The sequence below is a fragment of the Mastigoproctus giganteus genome, chromosome 5 (assembly GCF_048544385.1).
Source record: "Mastigoproctus giganteus isolate SK-2022 chromosome 5, ASM4854438v1, whole genome shotgun sequence".
NCBI lineage: Eukaryota > Metazoa > Arthropoda > Arachnida > Uropygi > Thelyphonidae > Mastigoproctus > Mastigoproctus giganteus.
In genome coordinates, this window is record NC_143579.1 from 206085774 (window position 1) to 206109736 (window position 23963).

Sequence of the window (23963 nt, forward strand, 5' to 3'; positions counted from 1 at the left end):
ACAGACATTCTCTCAGATATGCCAGACAAGCTATACTTGCTATCTGGGAGTCTAAAACGCTGATGAAACTGATATTCGGGTGACGCTCAAGTCAAGTGGACCCAATTTCGGCGAAGTCCGGACGGTCTGTGACAGCCAAATCCTCTGCTTGCACCTTCACGATGGTGGGACTGTTAGTAATCCTGGGTATAACCTCCATGCACAAGTACATGGTGGGTGACCACCCAGGTGTGAACCAACGTAAGCAGGGGTCGAGGTGTGGTGCCCACACCACATGGAGGAACGCCGCCCCTCTATGTTACCAGGCAGTACTAGGTGGTAGATGACTCTCATCAACCGGTGAAATACCACCACTTTGCTTATTGGAGGCTTGAAATCGTGGAACCCATGTTTAGTCTCTAGAGCTAAGTTCCGGTCAACCTTTCCCTATCTCTTCCAACATGCAGTATGATTGATGACTTTTGAGGTTATGATGAACGTCGTGGCGAGATCCAATATTCCTTACATTTCGAGGGTACAGCTCTAAAACGGTGTTCGCAGGCCGGCCGCTAGTTAGTACACCGGACTGAACCTATTGGTAACTCTCTAGGAAGCTTCCGGATTAGCTAGTGTATAATCTTGCTGCCTCTACTCTTCCAGATAGTGACTGGAGGGAGTCCGAGTAGTGTGTATGCGGGGAGCATTGTCGAGGCCACGTTATGTCAAGGATCTGGGTATATTCTTACCACATGTACGCCATATCCAAAAATTTCATTACTTCATACAGCATGTCCCACCTACTTTTCCTTACTATTGAATACACCATGAATTGTCAAACTAATAGAGCAAGCTTATCTGCGAAAAGATCTAAACCTCCCAAGGACTTCCTAATTCATTTCACAAATATACGTGGTCTCAATTCTAATCTCAACGATGTCCATTTCCACTTGCAGTCTGCCAAACCCCATGTACTTTTTCTGACAGAATCTCAGTTATCGGTTGATTCATCTACTGCTCATCTCAGATGCCCAAATTATTCGCTGTATGATTCCTTTCGCCTCAAAGGTGGTACTTGTGCAAATGTCCGTTCTGATATCCCTGTCAGAGACTTGGCAATTTGGAATCTCCTCTCTTTGATCTTCTCTGGCTTAAAATCTCTCTACCTCATTGTGTCAAATTCATCTGTTGTCTCTACCGTTCTCCCAACTCCACTAATCACTTGGAGCTCTTTGACTTCCTCTCTTTGCAACTTGACTTTCTCCAGTCCAACTTTCCTAACAGTGAAGTAATTTTCCTTGGTGATTTTAATGTTCACAACTCCAGCTGGCTTCCGTTTTCTAGTCACACCGACCCAGCAGGTCGAGATGCTGAGGCTTTTGCAATTACTAATGACCTAGCACAGATTGTTCATTTACCTACAAGAATACCGGACAATCCTAATCATACAGCCAATACGCTTGATCTTTTTCTCACAAACAACCCTTCTAAGTACACGGTCGAAGTGAGAGGTCCTTTAGGCACTTCAGATCACAACTTGGTGATTGTCTCTTCTCCAATGGAACCTTTATCTCATGGCTATTCCCAACCACGTGTTGTTTGGCATTACAAGAATGCAAAATGGGATGACCTGCGAGACTTCTTTTCTTCTTTTCCTTGGTCGGATTACTGTTTCAAAACTTCTGATGTCAACGTTTGCTCAGATCGTGTCAGTGAAATTATTCTTGCAGGAATGGAATCCTTTATCCCACACTCCACTTTAAAATCTCGTCCTTTATCTAAACCTTGGTTTTCCAATAAATGTGCTAAGGCTGTCCAAGAGAAGAATGTTGCATATCGTAATTGGCTTGTTTCTAATTCTTCAGTTTCATTTTCTGCCTACACCAAAGCTCGCAACAGTTGTAAAGCAGTTATTAACCAGTCCAAACTAGAGTTTGAACAGGCTAAGAGTAGAAAACTTGCTTCTTGCCCTAATGGTAGCCGAGCATTCTGGTCTCTTGCCAAAGCTATTGGCTGCAACTTTTGCCCATCTTTACTCCCACCTCTGTCCAAACCAGATGGTTCTGTTGCCACTTCAGCCAAGGATAAAGCTGACCTTCTAGCATCCCATTTTTCTTCCAGCTCATGTATTAATGATCTTGGTAAAACACCTCCCACCATTTCCAACACGCTCCATTCAATGCCTCCTGTGGTCTTCCGTCAAAAGGATATCAGAAGGATTTTGATGAATCTTGATGCTAAGAAAGCTCCAGGTCCTGATGGTATTTCTCCACTTGTTCTCAAAACCTGTGCTCCTGAACCTACTCCTATTCTTTGCCGCCTTTTTTCACTTTCTTATTCCAAAGGTGTTTTTCCTTCTGCTTGGAAATTTGCTCATATCCAGCCAGTTCCTAAAAAGGGTGACAAATCCCTCCCATCCAATTATCGTCCCATTGCAATTACTTCTACTCTTTCTAAAGTAATGGAGAAATCAATTAACCGCCAACTCTTAAACTACCTAGAAACCTTCCGTCTGATCAACGATCACCAGTATGGATTCCGTCAATGTCAATCCACTGGAGATATTCTGGCTTATGTTACCCATTTATGGACTAATTCAATGGAAAGGTTCGGTGAAACACAAGTAGTTGCTCTTGACATCTCAAAGGCTTTTGATCGTGTTTGGCATAAAGGTCTTCTAAACAAGCTTCCATCTTATGGTTTGCCAACTGTTTTTAGTAATTGGTTATCCAGTTTTCTCTCTGATCGCTCACTGAGGGTGATGGTAGATGGCTCTCTGTCTTCTAACTTCTCCACTAATGCCGGTGTCCCCCAAGGTTCAGTTCTTTCCCCCACTCTTTTCCTCTTGTATATCAATGACCTTCTTCCATTGACTGGAAATCCTATCCATAGTTTTGCCGATGATAGCACATTGCATTCAACTTTCCATTTTGAGAAACCTTGTCCTGCTCAATCAGCTTCAACTTTTCGAAAATCTGCTACTAATTCCTTAAATGCCGATCTTCAGGTAATTCTCCAGTGGGGCAAAGACAACTTAGTTGATTTCAACCCTTCTAAAACTCAGTCTTGTCTTATATCTCGCAAAAAGGATTCTTCTACTCCTATGCTTATCTTTAGTGACACTCCGATTTCTAGGCAAAATGATATATCTCTTTTGGGGATTACCCTGACTTCTAATCTCTCTTGGCACAAGCACATTACAAATATTGCTTCCTCTGCATCTAAAAAACTTGGTTTTCTCTTTCGCTCTCGGCGTTACTTTTCTTCCAAACAGCTGCTCACTCTGTATAAATCGCAAATTCGCCCTGCCATGGAATATTGTTCCCATATCTGGGGTGGTGCCCCCAAAACCTCTCTCCGGCTTCTTGATTCCATTCAGAAGAGGGAAGTTAGGTTAATTAATGATTCATCTCTAACAGAGTCTCTCCACCCGCTCTCTCATAGACGCACTGTTTCTGCTGCATGCCTCTTCTACAGATACTTCCATGGGCACTGTTCTTCTGAATTGGCTTCTATAATTCCTGCTCTCTCTTTCAAAACAGTCTGAACACGTGCCGCCACCAGCCAACATCCATTTACTGTCCAACTTCAAACCCACAGAACCAACTTTTCATCTTCCTCATTTATTCATTCAACTGCCGTTTTCTGGAACAACCTTCCTTCATACGTATTTCCTGAAAATTACAATCTACAGAAGTTCAAGTCCAATGTCAACAAATATCTTCTTTCGTCTTCTTAACCTCAAACCCAAGCGCGGTACTAAGTACTATAGGTCCTAATACCTCTCGTGTTTGGGGTTCACATAAAAAAAAAAAAAAAAAAAACCCTCAAAAACAACGTTTGTTACAGCATTCAATAACCTGATGGCTAAAGGAAAATTTCTGTACATCTATTCTATAACAGTCTGTCTTCAGTTTGAATTTATGCCCCTCTCTGGTTTGTAATATGAACAAGAGGAAGAATCCCATCAGAATTCAGCCTACTCAACCCATTCAAGGCCTTATACACCTTAATCAGATAACCTCGCAGGTACCTACTTCCGCTTGGTCACTAGGTGGCACCGCTCCTGCCTCCCCATGGCAGGGCTGGAAAACTAGGAGGAAAAGCTCTCACTCCTGGCACCAAAAGAAGCAAACATGAAAGACCCAAACATTTCAACCACGGATCCCAAAGATCTGACTGCTTTGAGTTGGAAAAATGAGGACAGTGAGACTATTGCAACTAAAAGGCAAAAAAAAAAAAAGTCACATCGCTTAATGCACCTACATTTTTTTTGTCTTTTTGTCTTTCATTCTATGACAGAACAGCCATTAGGAAAACTGTTGCTGTTTAGAAAGTGGCTGGAACGCCAAAAAATGTTAAGCGACAAAAATCAGGTGATATTCTGGTCGAGACAGAAAATGCCAAACGTACAGAAAGACTGCTTCAAATGAAAACATTTGAAGCAGTCGTACACACTACTCGTACTCCCTCCAGTCACTCTGGCAGAGTAGAGGTAGCAAGATTATACACTAGCTGATCCGGAAGTCTCCTAAAGAGTTGCCCATAGGTTCAGTCCGGTGTGCTTAGTAGCAACCAGCCTGCAAACACCGTTTTAGAGCTGTATCCTCAATCTGTGCAGGATCATCAACACTCAAACCATTGATATCAAATACACCAATCTCATTCATCCCCTTCCTTCTAGGGTTTATATAACTAAAGAAGTTCTTGCTGTTTTTCTTAGCATCCTTTGCGAAAGATTTCTTTTAATCTGCCTTCGCTTGCCTAAACTTTTTTGTGACTTGATTACAGCCTAGCGACTGATAGATAATTAATAAAATCATAGGTATCAGAAAAATCACTTTTTTTTTATAATATGGGGTTCATTGGCTTTGTTTAAACTGTTTTTCCTATAACTTTACAAAGAAACATTTATCTATTTCATTTATACAGTTATAGGCAACTACTTATTTCATATTATATACAAACGTATTTTGATAACGTTTTATTTTTTAGCTATCAAAAATGGAATTTTCCCCCCCAAAAAAGAAGAGGCTTTGTTCTTATAACAAAAATTGGGAGCAAGCATATGAATGGCTAGCTTCAACAAATTATTCTCATGAGGCGAGGTATCTCCTATGCATAAATGTATAGAAGATACCTCAGCATAAAGATTCAAGCTCATAAATTGGCTCAAAAATCAGCAAATTCTTCAAATCTTCTTGATAGGTTTCTTGTGAAAAAGAATACAAAAGAATAGGATTTAGTTACTGCAGCTGAAATAACTGATATTTATCATTCAATTAAGCATCACCATTCTTAAATCATTAGATTGTAGTATGAAATGAAACTCTAAACTTTACAATGATTCCAAAATTGCACAAAAAATATTGTGCCATTTTTTGTAATGTTTTAGGTAAAAAAGCATTGCAAATTGTTTTGGATGATTAAAACATGATCCACCATTTTATTGTTTACAGATTGATGCTTCTAATTGAAACAATATGAAAATGTTTCTTTCCTTTGTCAATTCAGTACTTCAGCAAAGAATATGTTCCTACAAACTATTTAGTTGATTTTTTTGAAAATGCGGATGAAAGTGCAGATGGAATTTTTGATTGTCTAAAAAAAATTCAGAGTAATTTAGGATTGGATTGGCAAAGGGTATCTAGTTTCAATGCAGACAATGAAAATTGTAATTTTGTGATTAATAAATTCTTATTCCAAAATTTTAAGAAATTAAATGGAGACATAATTAAAGAAAACTACTATGCTCACATTTTGTAATTTAGCTAACTATGCTTTCGGTAATTTAGATATTTTTATATAAAATATTGTCTTGAAAATATATGGTCATTTTTCTGTTTCAGCTAAAAGGGATAACCTTAAAGAATTTCGTGGGTTTGCGAAAACAGAGTTTCAGGAAATTAAGACATATACCAACTAGATGTCTTTCTTTACAACCATGTAAACAACAAATTTTGCTTTCGTGGAAGGCTTTGAGCCTTTATTTTGTAAGCAAACCAAAAGACTGTTCCAAACAGGTTTTTAAAAATCCCTTAAATCAACGAAAATTCAACAGAGGTCTATAATTAAAGAATTATATTTTCTTTTCTCAATATGTGTGGGATTGAAATAATTTGCAAAGCAATATAGCTTGAAAAGAATAAAACATGTGCCAGTGATTCATTTTATATAATGAATGATCTAAAAAATTCACTGAAGAATCATCTTGATCAAGAATTTTTTTGGGTATCAAGTTCATCAGCAATTTTAAGAAATTAGACCCTGTAGTTAAAATTACAGTAATAAATGATTTCAAAGGATTTTGTAATGATGCATTGAAATATTCAGGAAAGAAATTTATTTTAATGAAAATACCCCTTTTTTGAAACTTTAAATGAAAATACTGTTTTTGAGACTTGGCAAATTAAGTTTTAAAACTGGTTGTCCTAAGACTCATTGGTTGAAGTAGCAGAATATTTTAAATTAATAGAAAAACTCAAGTTGGATATGAATGATTTATTTGATATGGTTTTGCTACTGAAAACAAATTATGAAACTGTGTCAACCTCTGAAAAATTTAAACTTGTTAGAGTACTTAGAGTCAATGGCATTTAATTTAAAAATTGTTGATTTAAAATTTCAAATATTTTCAGGGTCATTCTGTGTGTTTTTTCAGTGTCTGGGACTTCAGCAAATTCAGAAAGGATTTTTAGTGTAATGAACTCGATCGAAGTGGAGGGATTGGTGAAATAGATGTTCAGTTTTACTCATAAAAAGCAAACTAAGGATCTACTTCAATTTTATAGATAATTGTTTAGATTTTTCTGAGAAAATTAGAAATGATGCTAAAGTTTTTAAGGCTGCTTGAAGTAGTACAAAATTTGTTCAATGTGAATGATTTCTAGCTAAACCAGTAAGATTTTTTTTCTTTTTTACCTACCTAAAATTACTTTAGCTTGATGTCAATTAATGCACTAAACTTGGATTAAAATATTTGGATCAATTCATGTTTTTCATATCATCCATATCATTCATTATCCTTAAATATCAATAGAAAGAAAGCCATGGTTTTACCATTAAATATTTTTAATTCTAAATTAAACTAAAATTTGCAAATATTTATAGTCAATATGAAAACTATAATTTTTAAACCAAAATCTAAAAAAATATAAACAGAATGTTTAATTATTATCTAAAAAATCATTCAATTTTCCTTTTTTTTGGGGTGGGAGGGGGATGGAGTGAGTTGAGTGGTAGCATTAATTATTTTTGAGTGTCCTTTAATCCAGTCATAGAAATTTGGCAACCCTAGTCATGAGTCTCATTAGTTAATCTGACATCCATTTAGGCCTAAACCTTGAACAGTATTTCTTAATTGGTATGAAAAGCCTAGTAGCTTACACATTACTTCCTTTAATGCTTCCCATTTAGAATTTGCTGTTGGTAACATAAGTTAGTCCCGCTGTACAGAATTTAAAAACTGTCTGAGACTACTGTAGTCACTTCTACGAAAGCAAAAACTCTTCCCTTTACCTCTGATATAATAAAAAATAAATTTTGATACTAATTTGGCATGTATTTTATGTGAATAAACTAAAGTGTATCACTCTTGAGCTTATCCCTGTGCCCCTTTTTTGCTGCCCTTTGCAGAGAATTAATTTATGCAGCACTTCATGGACAAACCTTTTGCATAAATCATGAAATGCCTGTACCTAAAACTTGAATTCAAGTTTACAACATCAGCGTGAACGTATGTTTTCTTTGAGATATGTATTCATAATTGTTCACTTGCAAACAGTATGTGGACAGATTGTGAATGATACTATATTAAAGTTAATTTTTCCCTGATAACTTGAATTTTTAAGACAGTAATTTTTTTTTTTTTTTTAAGTGAAAAAAATGTGGTAGGCATTCAAAATAAATTAATAAAATACATTTTTCTGTTCAGACTTAGGGAGACAGCACCATCAGATTGGCACAACTGATATTTTCTCTCAGTTAATGCAACATTCCCAACAACAGAGGCAGCAGCAAGGTGTTCAAGGTGTTACAGTAGATATGCTGGCAAAATTATTGGGAACTCAGCCATCTGGTACTTCTTCCCTCAATTCATCTATTAATGCAAACCAGAGCAGTCAGCATCACCCCGGCATTGGTTCCTTTGGTAACCATAATGACCAGACATTAGCAAGTAAGTAACTTGGCAGCTAAAATATAGATATAGCCTGTGTGGTATGTATACATGAAGACACCAGCATTAGTTCAGATGTGCGAGCACTAAAATTCACCGAGGACAGCAAACTTGACTGTTTATCTTCAGTTTTTGAAATTTCACATTGTTCTATTTGAAATAGTTAATGGTAATGGAAATCAATTTTCTTTTTAAATTGAATTAAGGCAACACTATGCATTAATTCAATTTCTAAAACAAACCACATAAGTATACATAATGGTATAATTATGTCTGAATCTCTGACATTCAACTCATCTGTGCTGAGTCGTTTGCATGCTTGCCTTCTATTTCTGGTGTTCTCATGCCCTTTATGATTTTCTGATAAAAGTTGTTCATGGGATGACAGTAAAACTACCTTTTTTTGTGATAGTCAAATTCCATTAACAGCAGTGGGAGATACGGGTTTACTTATAACAACCTAACACATACTACACATGTTAAATATGAGTACATGTCCTTAAAAATAGTTATTAATATATTTGCTTGTAGCTTAATATTTTTAGGGTCCCCATGATTTCTACCTCATACAAAAGTAGTCCATGGTGATTCCATGTCAAATGTAAGAGTGGTATTGGAAAAAAAGGCAGGTAACACTACTCCTTTTGATTTAAATAAATAAGAATCTAAATAACTAGTAAAATGAGAGAAACATAATAGCATTCTCCTATTCTGTTGGAATATTCAACTAATTGTATTACTGGGGTATTTTTGGATATCCACTTCCTAGAAACTCTACTAAATTGAAACATAAACAAGGAAACCAGATGATAAAAGATAGAGTATAACAAGAAAGTATTAAGTTTTTTTTCATATTAGATAATGTTTAACTACCACTTTGAGAAGGGGATGAAAAGTAATAAAAACAAATTACCTGCCTCTTTTGCCTTTAAGAAAATCATTGAAAATAACAGTGCAGACAAAGGGGGCCATCTTGGGACATACAAGAGCTAGTAACCTTAATGCCATAATTCATGATGAAATAACTGTTAGTAGGAAAAGCAGAAGTTCAAAAGTAAGATCTTTGATAGCCATACTCCCTGATGAAGTAAGGCCATCAGTTCAGTGAAGAAATAGAACATTGAAGAAATAGAGCAGTGTCCAGAAAAACAGATGAAATAAGTTTCTCATTGGAAGCATTTAATTAATAATAATTAAATTTATGTAATTAATTCATTAATTTTTCTAATTCCATTTATAAATTAACGAAACTTTGAGTTAAACAAGATTCTGTTGAGTGGATTAAAAATCTTAATGAAAGGCCTGACAAAAAAATACATGCACATATGCAACAACAAAGCATGAAAAATTGTTTTATCCGTCTTCAGTAACTGAGAACAAACGTGGAACAGGAATAATACTCCTTTTCAAATGATCACAAGAAAAAAACAAATTGGCCAAAATAGATTTCTTGATGCTCCAAAAATTAAACAGAGTATATCACATTCAGCTTCATCAACTTATTCATCAGAAATAAAATTAGTTTTCTTGTTCTACTCCCTTTTGATCATTTAGATCAATTCTCCCTATAGAGATAAACAAAATAAGACAAAGCTTGAGCTTTAGCAAAATAAAACTGCAACCCAAAAGCAGGAAAGTAGTCATTTGCTTTAGTTGTGAATCCCTTAGAAAACTTGTGCATCTTGCTTCTCTTAAAAAAAAAAAAAAAAAAAAAAAAAGTTAAGGACCCATTTCTGCCAAGGTTTGCTAAACTTTGAAAAACATTCTGTACCAGGGGTGTTTGAAAAGTTAATGATCTGAGTATGAAAGAGTAGTGGTGTAGTGTTAAAATTTTAACACTTCAAATGGTAACCCACCAAGTTTCATCCAGTTTCAGTGAATTTTATTTTTTAATTACAGGTCCCGAGGTCAACAAGGGTTTTGCAATGGTTCCTCATTCAGGAAAGATGGACAAAAGTAGTCATTGTTTAGTTTTCCAATATTTTGGAAAAGAGAAACTAATGTCAAATTCAATCCTTGAGGATATGGTAAGGAAGGATGCCCCTTCCAATTCCATGGTTATGACAACCTGCAATGTTCATCACTCCAGAAGTATACATGAATGATGAGTGACATTTTGGTGAATTGGCATTGAAGCAAAGGAGTCTTGTTCCACCAGGACAGCTTCCCTGTTACAAGTCTCATTACCACGGCTGTATTGCATGGATGCAACTCTGAAATCTTGGACCATTCCACATATTAATCAGATCTAGTACAATTGGACTTTCACGTATTCCTAATTTGAAAAAAAATTTCTAACTGACATCCATTTTCCCATCAACAGTGACATCATTGCTGCAGTGGATGCATCCAGGAAAACACTGGTTAGCTGGAATCAGTGCATTGCAACATCAGTTTGACTCCAAAGGGGATTTTGTTCTATACAGGGCGACCAACTAATAATGTTACCAACAGCAATTTCTAAATGAGAAGCATTCAAAGAATTAATCTTGGAAGCTACTAGGCTTTTCATACCAATTAAGAAATATTGTTCAAGGTTTAGACCTAAATAGATGTCAAATGAACTAATGACACAGAATCCTATGAAAGATATAAGCTGGTCTGTAATCAAGTCACAAAGCAGGTTAGACAAGGCAAATACAGATTACAAGAAATCTTTGACAAAGGGTGCAAAGAAAAACAGCAAAGAGTTCTTTACATATGTAAATACTAGAAGGAAGGGGATGAATCAGATTGGTCCACTTGATATCGATGGTTCAACTGTTGATGATCCTGCTCAGGTTGCTAACAAACTGAATGAGTATTTTGCATCTACAAATACGCATGAGGAGTTATTGAGGGAGGGGAATACCAGAGGTGTATTAAAGTATGGTAATGAGTTAAATGATTTTTTAATAACTGAGAGGAAGTGGAGTGCACCTGGGGTGGATGGGATCTATCCAGTTTTATTAAAGAAAGCAGCAAAGGAAGTTAGCAAACTTTAGCCATAATTATGAGAGCTTCCTTGGACTCAAGGGAGGTATCCATAGACTGGAGATATGCAAATATGACCACAATTCACAAAGGAGGATCAAAGAATGGCAGAAGTAATTAAAGACCTTTTAAGGTTAACTTCTGTTCTGGGGAAATTAAAGGAAACACTGGTTAAAGAAGCACTGCAGGATCATCTAGACAACACTTCGGTTAAAGTTTGGACAGTATTGGTTTGTTAAGGGGAAGTCTTGTCTGAACAGTTTGATTGGACACTATGATGTGGTCATAAAAGAACTGAATACAAAAAATAATTTTGATATCATATACTTGGATCTTAGGAAAGTTTCTGATACTGTCGCACATGGAAGACTACTGGACATTAAGGGCAAAATGCTGCTGTAGTTGAGTGGGACAAGACAGAGTGGTAATCAATGGACACTGCTCTTTTTGGGCTAATGTTATTAGTGGAGTCCCCCAGGGTTCCATTGTTGTTTTCTGTATTTATTAATGATATTGATGAAGGTATATGAGGCTTAATGTCAAAGTTTGCAGACGATACAAAGGTTGGCAGGACCAGATATTGGCAAATTACATGCACACATTTGTTGGTACCACTCAAAATTTTATTTCAAGCTCCTCATGTTTTGAACCAGGAATTCATTTCCTATTTTTTTATCACTGCTCCAGTATCGTGCACTTAAAGTTTTTTTCGCTTTTTCAGTATTGTAGATAAAGTAGGTAGAGGGATATTGCATTTCTTTGCAATGTCTGTTTTGCTTCATTCCATCCTATCAGCCTCTTGTATAATTTTCAGTTTAATGTCCAGATTTAATTCCGTCGATTTACGTTTCATCGCCATAACACTACTAGATGAGATTTAATATAAACAGACTTTAAATTAATTTAAAGACACAAGTTCCAAAAAAAGACATTAGCTCAGATAAAATGGCACAAAAAATAGATTATACTGTGGCAAAATACTTTTTTGAAGCAGCCTTTTCCCATGGAGAGCGAGGGAGTGTATGTAAACAACTTAGAAAAACTGTTTTTATTCTTTTGTTAATTTAACATCCCATCTTTCACAATGATGTTTTTCAGAGTGCACTTAGGTTGTAGCTGCCATAAACTAGTTTTGTGTACACAAAAGTAAATTCTAACAAGTCAGTGCCGTCCCTTCAGGAAGCAGGGAACTGGGTGATAATAGGACAACTGTGCTAGGATTTGTATTAAACGTACAAAATAACAATATTTATTTCTGACGGGATGAAAACAAACTTTAATACGTATTAACCAAATTTTGTAATAAACGAATATATTTACATAGAAAAGCCTATCCTTTCGCAGAGGAATGGTATGTGCTTCGTATAAATGAGTACTTTGTATGAAACGAGTGTATTAATGAGATTTTACTATAATTTCAATCAAGTCATAAAACAAAGATTTTTGCATTAGCCAATACTACATAATTGAACAGAATGAAAAAAAAATAATAATAAATAAACAGCAAAAAACCTCCAGATACAGTTTATTGCATGTCATCATGATCTGTATAACTCACTTTCTACACCATGACATGAATTATAAATAAATCTGCAGCCATTATCAACCCACTGCAGGATGGAAGCCTCCTCAACAATTCACTTTGAGGGAAATGGATCATCAACTGTCATGCTGGTCCAGTGCGGTTTGGCAGATCAACCGTATATAGCAGTCAGGGGCTTGAACCCCAGTCTACTCAAAGAACTTGTCTGTGGAGGACATGAATTAATCATCATTAATTTAGAAGAAAAGTCTGGTAATGCCATTTTGCTAGAATTCGGTTCTAAACCATTCCAGCTATAGTAGCTCAGTCTCTATATGAAAGTTGACAGGTGTGTGTGTGTGTGTGTGTGTGTGTGTGTGTGTGTGTGTGTGTGTGTGTGTGTGTGTGTGTGTGTGTGTGTGTGTGTTAAATGTAATATAGAATCATGAGTATTAAACATGTAGTTTCAGTTGATGGATAAAGGTAAATAAGAAATGTATGACAGATGCACCAAAATGTGCAAAAAATCAGTAAAGAATGCAAAAGTAAATATGTATGTAAGATAATTCTTAACTCTTACATATAATTCATTGTAAAACTCATGAAATTGTGTTTATTTTAAATTCAGAAATGTTTTATAAAATGTGTACTTAAATTAAAATAGTGTGTGTGTGTGTCCACCATTTTGATAAGCTATAATAATCAATTTTCTAATACAGATTTAATTTTATCAGTCTTAAATACTATAGGTAAGTATCAGCAGTTATATTATTTGTCTGTCTTAATTAAATGTTTAATACTATTAATGTGCAATTTTTAAGGATGGGATATGCTATTTTCAAAATGTGAATCAATACTAGGATCTAAGCCCATTGAAAATAAAATAGATATGTTTTTGGGGATCTGAAATCTTTCCATTAAAACCAAGGGTTGGAAAGGTGGAGGTGCCAAATTCATTCTAATGTGTTTTCCTTGCAAAATTTATTCTAATAAGTGTGGAAATTTATTCATTAGTGTTAACACCATGCATCACATGATCTAATTTTGTTTGTGTAATATATATAGCCAGTGGTATTCTCAATTTTTTTTTTTTTTTTTTTTAAACACCTGGTTCACTTTGATTATTCTGTAATCATAATGATGATGATTCTCCCAATTTTTTTTTTTTTTTTTTTTTTTTTTTTTAACAACTGGTTCACTTTAATTATTCTGTAAAGTAAATAGCAATAGCATTTTTCTAAACTTTTAACAATTGAGTCTGTCATTGTTGCAAACTGGCTGGGTAGTTTAAGATTATATAGTCTAAGACTGTCCCACTTCTTCTTGCAATAACTTAGTGTACACATTCTAAGTTGATTTTAGAGAGTGAAAAGTATAGTATATAATGTAAAAGAATGACTTTTTTTTTTAGTGCAAACATAATTTGATTATATAAAAGTAATGCTGTTTCTCTTATAATCTAGGTTTACTTTTTTTTGTAAAATTTGAACTTCAATATAGCTGATAATTTACACCACTAAATTTCTCTTCATCCAAACTTTCAGTGATTTATTATTATTGTTACTTCTAATCTTTCACAAGTTTATTGTTCGACAAAATAGTTAAAAAAAAAAAAAAAAGAAAGAAAAAGTTAGAGTAACTAATCAGAAAGTAAATTATTTTTCTTTTGTTGTTGTTTGTTTTAAGCTCTTTACTTAGTGACATTGCACTTGTCTCCATGTAATGGGGCAAGTGAAATGCCACTAAAGTGAAAGGAATGGCCCCCCACCCCCTTCCAGAGCAGCATAGAAGTGATATACTACTATATCTTTACAAGTCTGTACAACGTAGAATAAATCAAGAGGACTTATTCTTGAACAGAACTTACATTCAGAAGAAGAAATTTGTGCTGCACTGCAAGACTAAGAAGTGATAGTTCTATGTATTTTGATACAACTAGAAGGAAATAGTCTTAACCAGCTTTGTATATAATGTACCTCAATCTCCTAAGTCGGGGGGGGTCACCAATTAGTTTTCATTGAGGTCCTTATTAGAAAAAAATATCTTATCGCAGGCTGCATGCTTGAAATCAAAATAAAATTAATAAATCGTCTAATAAATATTAGGTGATATTTGTGTAATTACTATAGATACAGGTAGCACTGAATTGCAGAACATAATCCCTTTAACTCTCATTTAACTTTAATTCCTTTAATTTTTAATAAATCCCTTTAACTTTAATTTGTGGTTTATGATTGTCTAAGGCCATCAGTGCGAACAATGCGTACCCAGTTAACTCTCTCGCAATGCGTTTGTTTTATGGTCATTTTCTTTGTTCTATAGAAACTTTTAAATGTGATTACCAAGGGAAATTTAAAAAGATTTGCTAAACAGAGAATTTTGTTATGAAGAAGTTCATTAAATAGTGGTCCGACTGCATATTTAAATTAATGATTTAGTTCATTTACCTCGTGTCCACAAAATTTTTCTGTGGTCTGGATGCGGACCATGGCAGCTAATTGGTGACTTCTGTCGTAAATATTGAAGCTGGATACATAAATTGTTTTGTATGAAAGCATATATTCCAAAATCTCTAAGATTCTTAAAATATCAGAAATATGGGCATTTCAAAACAGCCTGCAGAAGTATAAGCCCCAAAGCCAACACGCATGAATTACAGAGGTAAACATGCCACATATTTCAAAATGTGGAGACAGTGGAATCAAGAAAAAGATGGACAAAAATAAAAAACTGAACTAAATATTATTTATCAAGAAGCACAGAAGCTATAATCAAGAGTGAAAATGAGCATCTAAAACAGCATTCACTAGCTATTCTGCAATTCATTCTTTAATTATTCCACCCCTTCTCATCAACAAGCTGTTGATCTGAGAAACTTCTTCCTTACAAGAAGCCAGTAATATGAATTATGTGAAAATAAGAGGGATAGCAGCTATCAAATTGACCTTCACCTGCCTACTGAAATTCCCTTGACAATAGTACCACCAGTAACTAGTAATAAACTTTCATATGCCTGACAGACAGTGGAAATGTGTTCATTACAAACACTGATACAGCAGTTCCACCAGTGTTTCTAAAGTTTGTTTTTCACTCTATACAACATGACATCAGATTAGAATAACTAGCTATTTCCATATCTATCCCCTTAATTAATGCTAAGCTAAATAGAATGGTGAAGAGAAGTCAAACTTTTTGAAATCATGGACATAGATCAAAATGGAAAAAGAACAGAAAATAAGAAATAGAGCAGTTCTGGAGATGTTTACTGAAAGAGGAGGAATGGGTTTAAGATGACTATTTTATAAAGTTAGTTACTGTACGTATTGCTTTACATTTGAGGTGCATTAGCAAATAGTAATAATTCATGATTTATAAAAAAAAAAAAAAAAAAAAACAAGCAATGGCTTTCATGCATGAACTGAGAACATTGTTGCTGTACATGCAGCAACAAACATAATATCTAGTGTTTCAGCTACAATTTTTCGTATATGGATATCCTATGTTGCTAGATTTATATTGCTCTGATTTTAATTAAATTTGGATTGGCTCAATAAATCTTTCTAAAAGAGCCAATTATAAAATTTTATAGGAATCTTAATGAGTTATACGGAGTTCGTAAGGATTTCAGACTAAAGATGAATATAGTTAAAACAAAAATGCCGACCGGGCTAGCCGGTTGGGTAAAGTGCCTGTCTGGCAACCTAAAGGTTGCGGGTTCGAATCCCGCCTCGGGCTTGGATCAAAGTACTGCAAAAACCTTGGTAGGTGCATTATGGCCACAGAAGCTGATGCGCCAACAACTACCAAAAACAAACAAAAGTAACGATGAACAAGTATGCCACAGAAAGAGATGTAATCATTGAAGGAGTAGAAATTGAAAAGTGGATTCATATTCTTATAAATAATCAAGAAACAACTTGGACAAGATATCAGCTTAAAAAAAAAAAAAAAAAAAAACACTTCTCGTTTTCCCCATCCAATCACTCCAAAAGTTGGCGTAAAAGTTCAAGCAGTGACACCAACTGTGAAAATGTACACATTATGAAGTATGTTTGGTGATGAGTCATTCCACAACAGCTGATAGAAGTTTGTTCCAGCAACCAACCACCTGCTGGCTGGAAGGCAAATTTCCACAAATTTATTCAACAACTATCTTTCCTCAATTTGAATTTATGCCCCCCCCCCCCCTCAGATTTGTAATCTGAGCAAGAGGAAGAATCCCATCAGCAATGAGCCTGCTCAAACCATTCAAGGCCTTGTACATTTCATTCAGTTCCCCTCAGAGGTGCGTGGTCTGCAGATGCTACAATTTGCAGAACTTAAGGCTTTCTTGGTAACAGTAACCCTTAGTTCCACTCACTAATCCCATTGCTCTTCTCTGTACTCATTCTAGCAGCTCTACATCATTTCCTAAAATGAGGCCTCCAGACCTGTATGCAGTATTCAAGGTGCAGCCTGATCACTGTCTTATACAAGGGGATAATCACCTCCTTATTCCTACTAGCAAAATTCCTGTATATCATTAAGAGACCCCATGACCTACTCTGGCAGCCTGTCTGCACTGATCAGAAAACTTCATATCTGACTGTAAATTTACCTGCAGGTCTTGTTCATTGTCAACTACCCTGAGTGTAGTATCCCACAGTTGGTATATTTCTCTGGGGTTACTACTACCCATGTGCAGCACTTTACATTTTTCACTGTTAAACTTCAGTTACCACTTAGCCCATCTGCCCAACTTTTCTATATCCTCCTGCAGTAGCATGCTAACAACCCTGCCAACCTTCTTTAATGTCGTAATAATGTCATCATAATGGCATCTTATGATGACATTATTTTCAACTTTCTTCATTATGGGAAGAAGGGGAAGTACATCAATTACTCAAGTGAAACAAAAGTTATATTTTTGCATTTATTTATACAAGGGACTGAGCAAGATTACGTTTGTTTTTTTTTTCTTATTGAATTCCATGGATTTTTTTTTATTTTATTATTTATTTAATTTTTTTTCCAGCTTTACTCCAGCAACAACGGCAGAGAGAGTTGCTGAATTCCCTAATAAAACAGCAGCAACATCACAGTCAGCCACCTCCAGTACCACCCTTGATTCAGCACCGTCCTCCTTCTTCCCAAGAATTAAATCCACTTGGAATTCCATCAGTGACTGGAGGAATCAGTCCTCGTCAGTCCCCTCTTCCTAATGAATCTATTGGGCAGACCCTCCAAGGTCGAATACCTTCACCTCTAGGTAACCACTTATTAAAAAATTTATTTCTTATTAAAATTATGTATTATTATTTTTTTTTTCTAGTTAAAGTATCATAACCTAAAACACTTCTAATTATCCAAATAACAACCATAAATGAACATCTCTACACAATTAGTTTACCTCTTAATTCTGTTTATTTAAAGTTCCATGTGGAAAGTTGAAACTATGAAAAGAATGGAAAATGAAAGATGAAAGCAGGAAAAGTATCTCCATGAAGTGTATGTCACTAAAGAGTGTAACGTTTATCATTTAAAAAGGGGGATGGAGAAAAGATAACTTAAAATAAAAATGGTGAGAAGAGCAAAACACAATTGACATCCTAACTGTCATTCACCATTTAAGGATAATGCAAGAAGAGATTTTTAATGTCACATGAATGGTCACATGAGCCTGTGATGGTTAGTCGCTGAACTTAATTTTGTCTAAACACCAGATTCCAGAAAAGTTGATGACTGGTATTCAGCATGTGAGTGCTGTGATTTACATTTGACTATGGTCACTGCTTCTGTTGTCCTCAATTTGTAATCATTATTCAGCTTAATCAAAATTTCAATATCATCCAATTGGGGTTTGTATGCGTGTTTGAGCATATGCATGTTTAAACGTGTGTTTACACCTAGCACATTGTGCTGGATTTTTGTCCTGGACAAATGAGTACAGAATGTTAATATATGTAAATACCACGTAACAGCATCATTAATTAATATGCAAGTCTGTCGGGGTTCAAGTACTTCCAGTATTGTTTTCGCTCTCTCGGTGAAAACAGTACTATGTGTCCTTGGATTTTGATATGTGCATAATTCAGTTTTTAGTCAACAGCCATTTGTGTCTGATAGTGCATATGCACATGTCTATAGCAAACCATCAACTGTCTTGGGCTTGTGCATATAGGGTAATCAAGTATGCATATAGGGAAGGGGTTGCTCATACAAAATTCAGCAACTTTGTATATAATATAAATTATAATTTGCAAAGTATTTGTTTAAGCATAATGCCACAAGTGTGGTGTATAAGCAAAGGAATGTCTACATTAGCCCTATTTACTTTCAATTTCATTATTAAATTTGGGCCTATTATAATATATATTAGAATTCACAATGAATTTGTTTGAAAATCAATCAAATTCAAAATTACAGATAAGCATCAGTATTAAAAATTGTCATAATCTAATAGCCAAAATAAATATCACATAAATTAATCAGTACAATTTCTAATCAATGCACTGTGTACCTAGCTATGTGGACCACTTGGTTGATAAGTATGGCAAAGTTCTTGTAAATTCCTGTTGCCGTATGTGGTCATTCTTGAATTAAACAGGAGATTTTATTTACTATATTTTATACCTGGCATGTAAAACGTGGCCCCTGAATGCTGTCGACCTTCACAGGTTAAAAGGATTAGTTAAACTTTTTTGAAAAATATGATAAACAGTAATGCTCATTTATTTTTTATTTCTACACTTTACAGGAGTATGGACTTTATCTTTTTTATATATAAATTAAAAGTATATAATCTAGTTATTTCATTTGCAAACATCAAACAAATAACAGTATGTGTGGTGATTAAAATATATATTAATGATAGAACGTATTGCAATTGAACGTATACTTTCATAAATGTTTAAGATCAAATTTGGCATCCTATGTTTTAAACCAATGGATTTACAACTTCAGTATTAAATATGGACCTTCAAATTATTGATCACATTGTGGAAATGAAACAAATAATAGTAAATTTCTTCCCATAGAAAGTAATAATCATATTGCCTTCTAAGATTTCACAAGTGATCGGTTCTATTCTTGAAATTTTTGCAGGCATTCATAAAGTATTTTCTATTATGTATAAAAAATCATCTAAATAATATTTAAGAAATTTATAGAATATTCGAGATTATTCCAGAGTTGTAGAAGACTCCTTAATGTGGTAGATAGAAGATTCCTGAACATCGTAGATGATCCTAGAATATCGCAGAAAATGAAGTATTGTTTCAGTATTACAGAAGATTATAGGTTATTCTAGAGTGTTTTACAGTTATATATATATTGAGGTGTAAGAGCTGTAACTTAAAATTGAACAGCCACCATTCAGAAAGAGGATTTGATGTAAGTTTTTGCATGTTTCATGATAAACATGGCATGAAATAAGGAACTGAGTATTGAAAAAAGAAGTGCTATTATAAAGTAAGGTATTCTGTGGGAAGTATAGGCAAAAAAGTAGGCATTTCGTTTAAAGGAGTATAAACTACCATTTGACGATTCAAGGAGACTGGCAGTTTGAAGGTGAAACCACGATCAGGATGACTGCACTTAACAACGGATGCACTAGATAACATTGATTTCTAAACTCATTGCATGACTTACTGCACCTGATATCTGAGCTGAGTCCAGTAGGAACAGAGAAGCTCCCATATCTACATCCACTAAAACTTTGCATCAAATAACCAGGAATTCATGGCCACATATTTTTCCACTCTTTAGTTCACTGGTTGGCTTGTGCTAAAGCCATAAACATTGAACAACTAAAATCTACTGTGTGGAAGATAAAAAATTTGAAATTTTGAAATCCAAGCATGGAGATGTGAGACAATCAACTGAAATAAAAATAGTGCCCCATTGTATGGTGTCTACAGTCAAGCAATGGTGGAGGTTCCATCATAATCTGGGATTGCTTCATTTTTCTGGAGTGCACTCCAGAAAAATGAAGCTTCCTTTAGTTTATAGGTCCATCTTCATTTGAATAAAATCCTCTTGCAAATACAGATCCAAATCATCCCTATCACCCTCTGCTTGAAATGGAGACATAATCTATTTTTAAAATCCTCTTAAGCGTTCGAGGAGCTACATAAATAAATATGTCGGCATCTGAAAAATTTCCTTCGGCTTGTTCTAAAGAAGACATACTTGAAAAGAAGTGAAAATTTCTACAACCCAGTGAAGTTTTGAAAAGCATTAACTTCTTGAAATCCCAAAATAATTGTACAACTGTATAATTGTAATGTCTATCTTACAGTTTTTTTTTTTTTTTTTTTTTTTTTTGTGCTTCATTGAATTTTGAAAGTATATTAGCATGGTATAAAGGAGGTGGTTTTTACACTGACTAAATTTATCAGCAAATGATTGATTGTTCTTGGACAGAAATTCCACCACTGAGTGAAAGTTTTGCAAGCAGTTACCTTTTGACAACCATCTTACTTCTGTATGAAGGAGCAATTGGTTATTTTTTTATTTATTTATTATTTTTTTTCATATAGCATAGCAAACAGTCGGCTGTTAAGAGCATTTGCTTTTATTTTATTTATTACCTTAAAACAAATTTGCAAAGCAGCATGCAATCCTTCACTTATGCTTTTTGCAACAAGGTGTTGTCTGTGTAAAACACAATGTATACTATTTATATTTTAGGATTTTATTTTTTAGCTAAAGCTAAAAATCCTCTGTACTTACCAACCATAGGTGGAGCCCCATCAATTGCAGTTATATTACCAAAAAGGGAAAGTTGTACTTTTCAAAATACTCTTGCACGCATCTAAAAATTGTTTCACCTTTGGAATCAGTTTTTAAAGATTTGGCAAAAAGGAATTCATCAGTTACTGCTTTTTTACTCGTACTGTAATACCATACAAATGACATTAAAATATTTACACTTTCAAATGTTGAACTCGTCTAATTGCATAGCAAACAAACCTCTTTCAGCTCTGAATTTACTGTTGTTTGGACATCATTTGCCATCTCAGCAATCCTCCGTTGCACTGTATTATTACTAAGCGGAATACTTCTTAAAACTGGATTAGCATCCTTTTTCATAACTGACTATTGCTATTTTTATAGAGGGTAGAATTATTTCTTCACAAAGAGTATGCGGCTTTCCTTTCTTTGCAATTAGGAGAGCAATATCATATGATGCTTGTAGTCCACCACTGGCTGCCGATACTGCAGATGATTTTATAAAGGGCTTAAGCGTTGTACAATTTAAAAATTTTCCTTAATTGTCTTGAAATATTTAAGGTCTTTGTCGCTTTTATCATTATGCTTTTTTTTTTTTTTAAATGTTCTTTCATTTTTGAAGGTTTCATAGCATCATTACTAAATGTTTTCTCACACAAGACACATTGGTTTTGTTTCATTACTAGGAGAAGGCACAAACCAGAAATTTAAATATTCTACCAAATATTGACGGCACTTATTTTTTGCGTCAGACATGATCAGTAGGAGTTTTCTGTAAGAAATTATTTCAACACAACTCAAACTCTTACTAAAATAATTTTAATAAGAAACTATTAAAACAAAATGAATAATCCACTCCCAAACACTGCAGAACAACAATATCTATTGACACTAGAAATAGCACTGAAGTTTGACTACAGCAATGACAGTAAAACGAAAACTGAGGACGACCTCTAGAACGAAAATCTGTTTGGACACTAAATAAAAACAATTTGTTTTCAAGGGCACAGTGATTTTTCACCACATGTTGTATCACATGGAGGAGGGAGAACCCCCCCCATTGCCATTTGAATGTAAACATTGTTCAGTGTAAATTGTGAAGTCCATCATAGGGGAGACATTACTACCACACTACGTTTGGGGAAAGCTGAAGCGAAATGAATTGCCATTGAAATGAATCCTCTTCTTCAGATTTTGAAGTTTAGAAAATGATTTTCTTATAGCTGAGAACAGAGGCGGATTAAGGATGAAATAGGCCACCAGCTATTTTAATTTTGGGGCTCCTTTAGTATACTTTCAATTTATTATCACTACTTCAGAAAATATTTACACTGAAAATGAGGCCCCTGGCCATGGCCAGTTTGGCTGTAGCGTTAATGTAGCCCTGGCCAAGAAAACAAAAGGAGAGTAAGCAAATGGATACACGACATAAACGGGAAGAGAGCAGAAAGGGGTGAATTCCATCATTTACTGCAGGACTTAGAAGAAGATAAATCGTTTTAAGATGTACTTAATGATGAATAAAGTAGAATTTAATTTTCAATATAATCTAATTAAGGATGACATACAAAGGCACAATACACAATTTTGAAATTCAGTCAATGGTAGGGAAAATTAGTTGTATGTTTAAGAAAAGTTGAAATACTGTAAGTTTAATTTGGAATAAGGATTTATTTGGTCACAATACAAAACAATTTTTTTTTTTTTAAATTAAATTTAATACCAAAACAAAACTTCACAATGCTAAAAATTGAACTTGTTAGAAATTGAGTTGTACAAACTGAAATGATTGACTTGTTCCTCCTCTGAATTTGTAAATTGAAATACTGTTGGTGTGTTTTCCTTCTTTGGCTATCTTTGAGTGTCTATTTGACTGGACATGTTTCTATTATCATTTCCTCTATTTTCTTCTGTCAGCGTGACAGAAAACTCACACCATATGAAATTTTCTTTTGACGTTTGCCTTGTTTCCATGTAACCTCACATGAGGTGTTAATAGTGTGATTCTATCCTAGGCCACTTTGCTGACTGCCTGAGTTAACAACTTGTTTCGTATACTAATTCTAGATTTCTAGAATTATCTTTGTGAGGAAATAGTTTCTTTAAAGACCCCTAAAATAATCTTACTGACCCCCCCCCAGTGGCTTTATTAGGAACTAAAGACCCCTCAGACTTGCCAAAAAGACTCCAGGGCTCGCTATCGACCACTTTGGGAATCCCTGATCTTGTCAAGTCTATGAAATCTGGCCATCTTCACAAAATTTATGGAAACTTGCAAATCACTCAGAATGATGTTAGTGAAGACACGTATAAAATTAATCGCCAGAATATGTCTGTATAGGGCAGTGATAAAATCTCGTGAAGGATATTTTGATAAGAAAAATAAGTACATTTGTTAATATTAATCATTTCTGGTTTTTTGCTGTAAATTTTTCAATGCTTAATGGAAAATCTTAAAACGCTTTGTAAATTTATGAAAACTGCTGTCATACACTGATTCCAAACTTTTAGGCCAGAGCGTATGATTGATTTCCTCCCTGGGCATGCGATACTGTAACTGATGTGATGTTGCTGCCATTGTAATTTGGCCAGAAAAGTGTGTGA

At 34.7% G+C, this 23963-nt stretch overlaps 1 protein-coding gene across 3 annotated transcripts in view; it reads left to right on the top strand.

The window, feature by feature from the left end:
• LOC150086031 (uncharacterized) overlaps positions 1-23963 on the top strand; it is a 371398-nt gene that overhangs the window by 205762 nt on the left and 141673 nt on the right. For all 3 annotated transcript variants that reach the window (XM_090374340.1, XM_090374341.1, XM_090374342.1), the window contains exons 12-13: positions 7910-8152; positions 17662-17895. In XM_090374340.1, coding sequence (XP_090230466.1) covers positions 7910-8152; positions 17662-17895 — 477 coding nt within the window. The remainder of the gene's footprint in view (positions 1-7909; positions 8153-17661; positions 17896-23963) is intronic.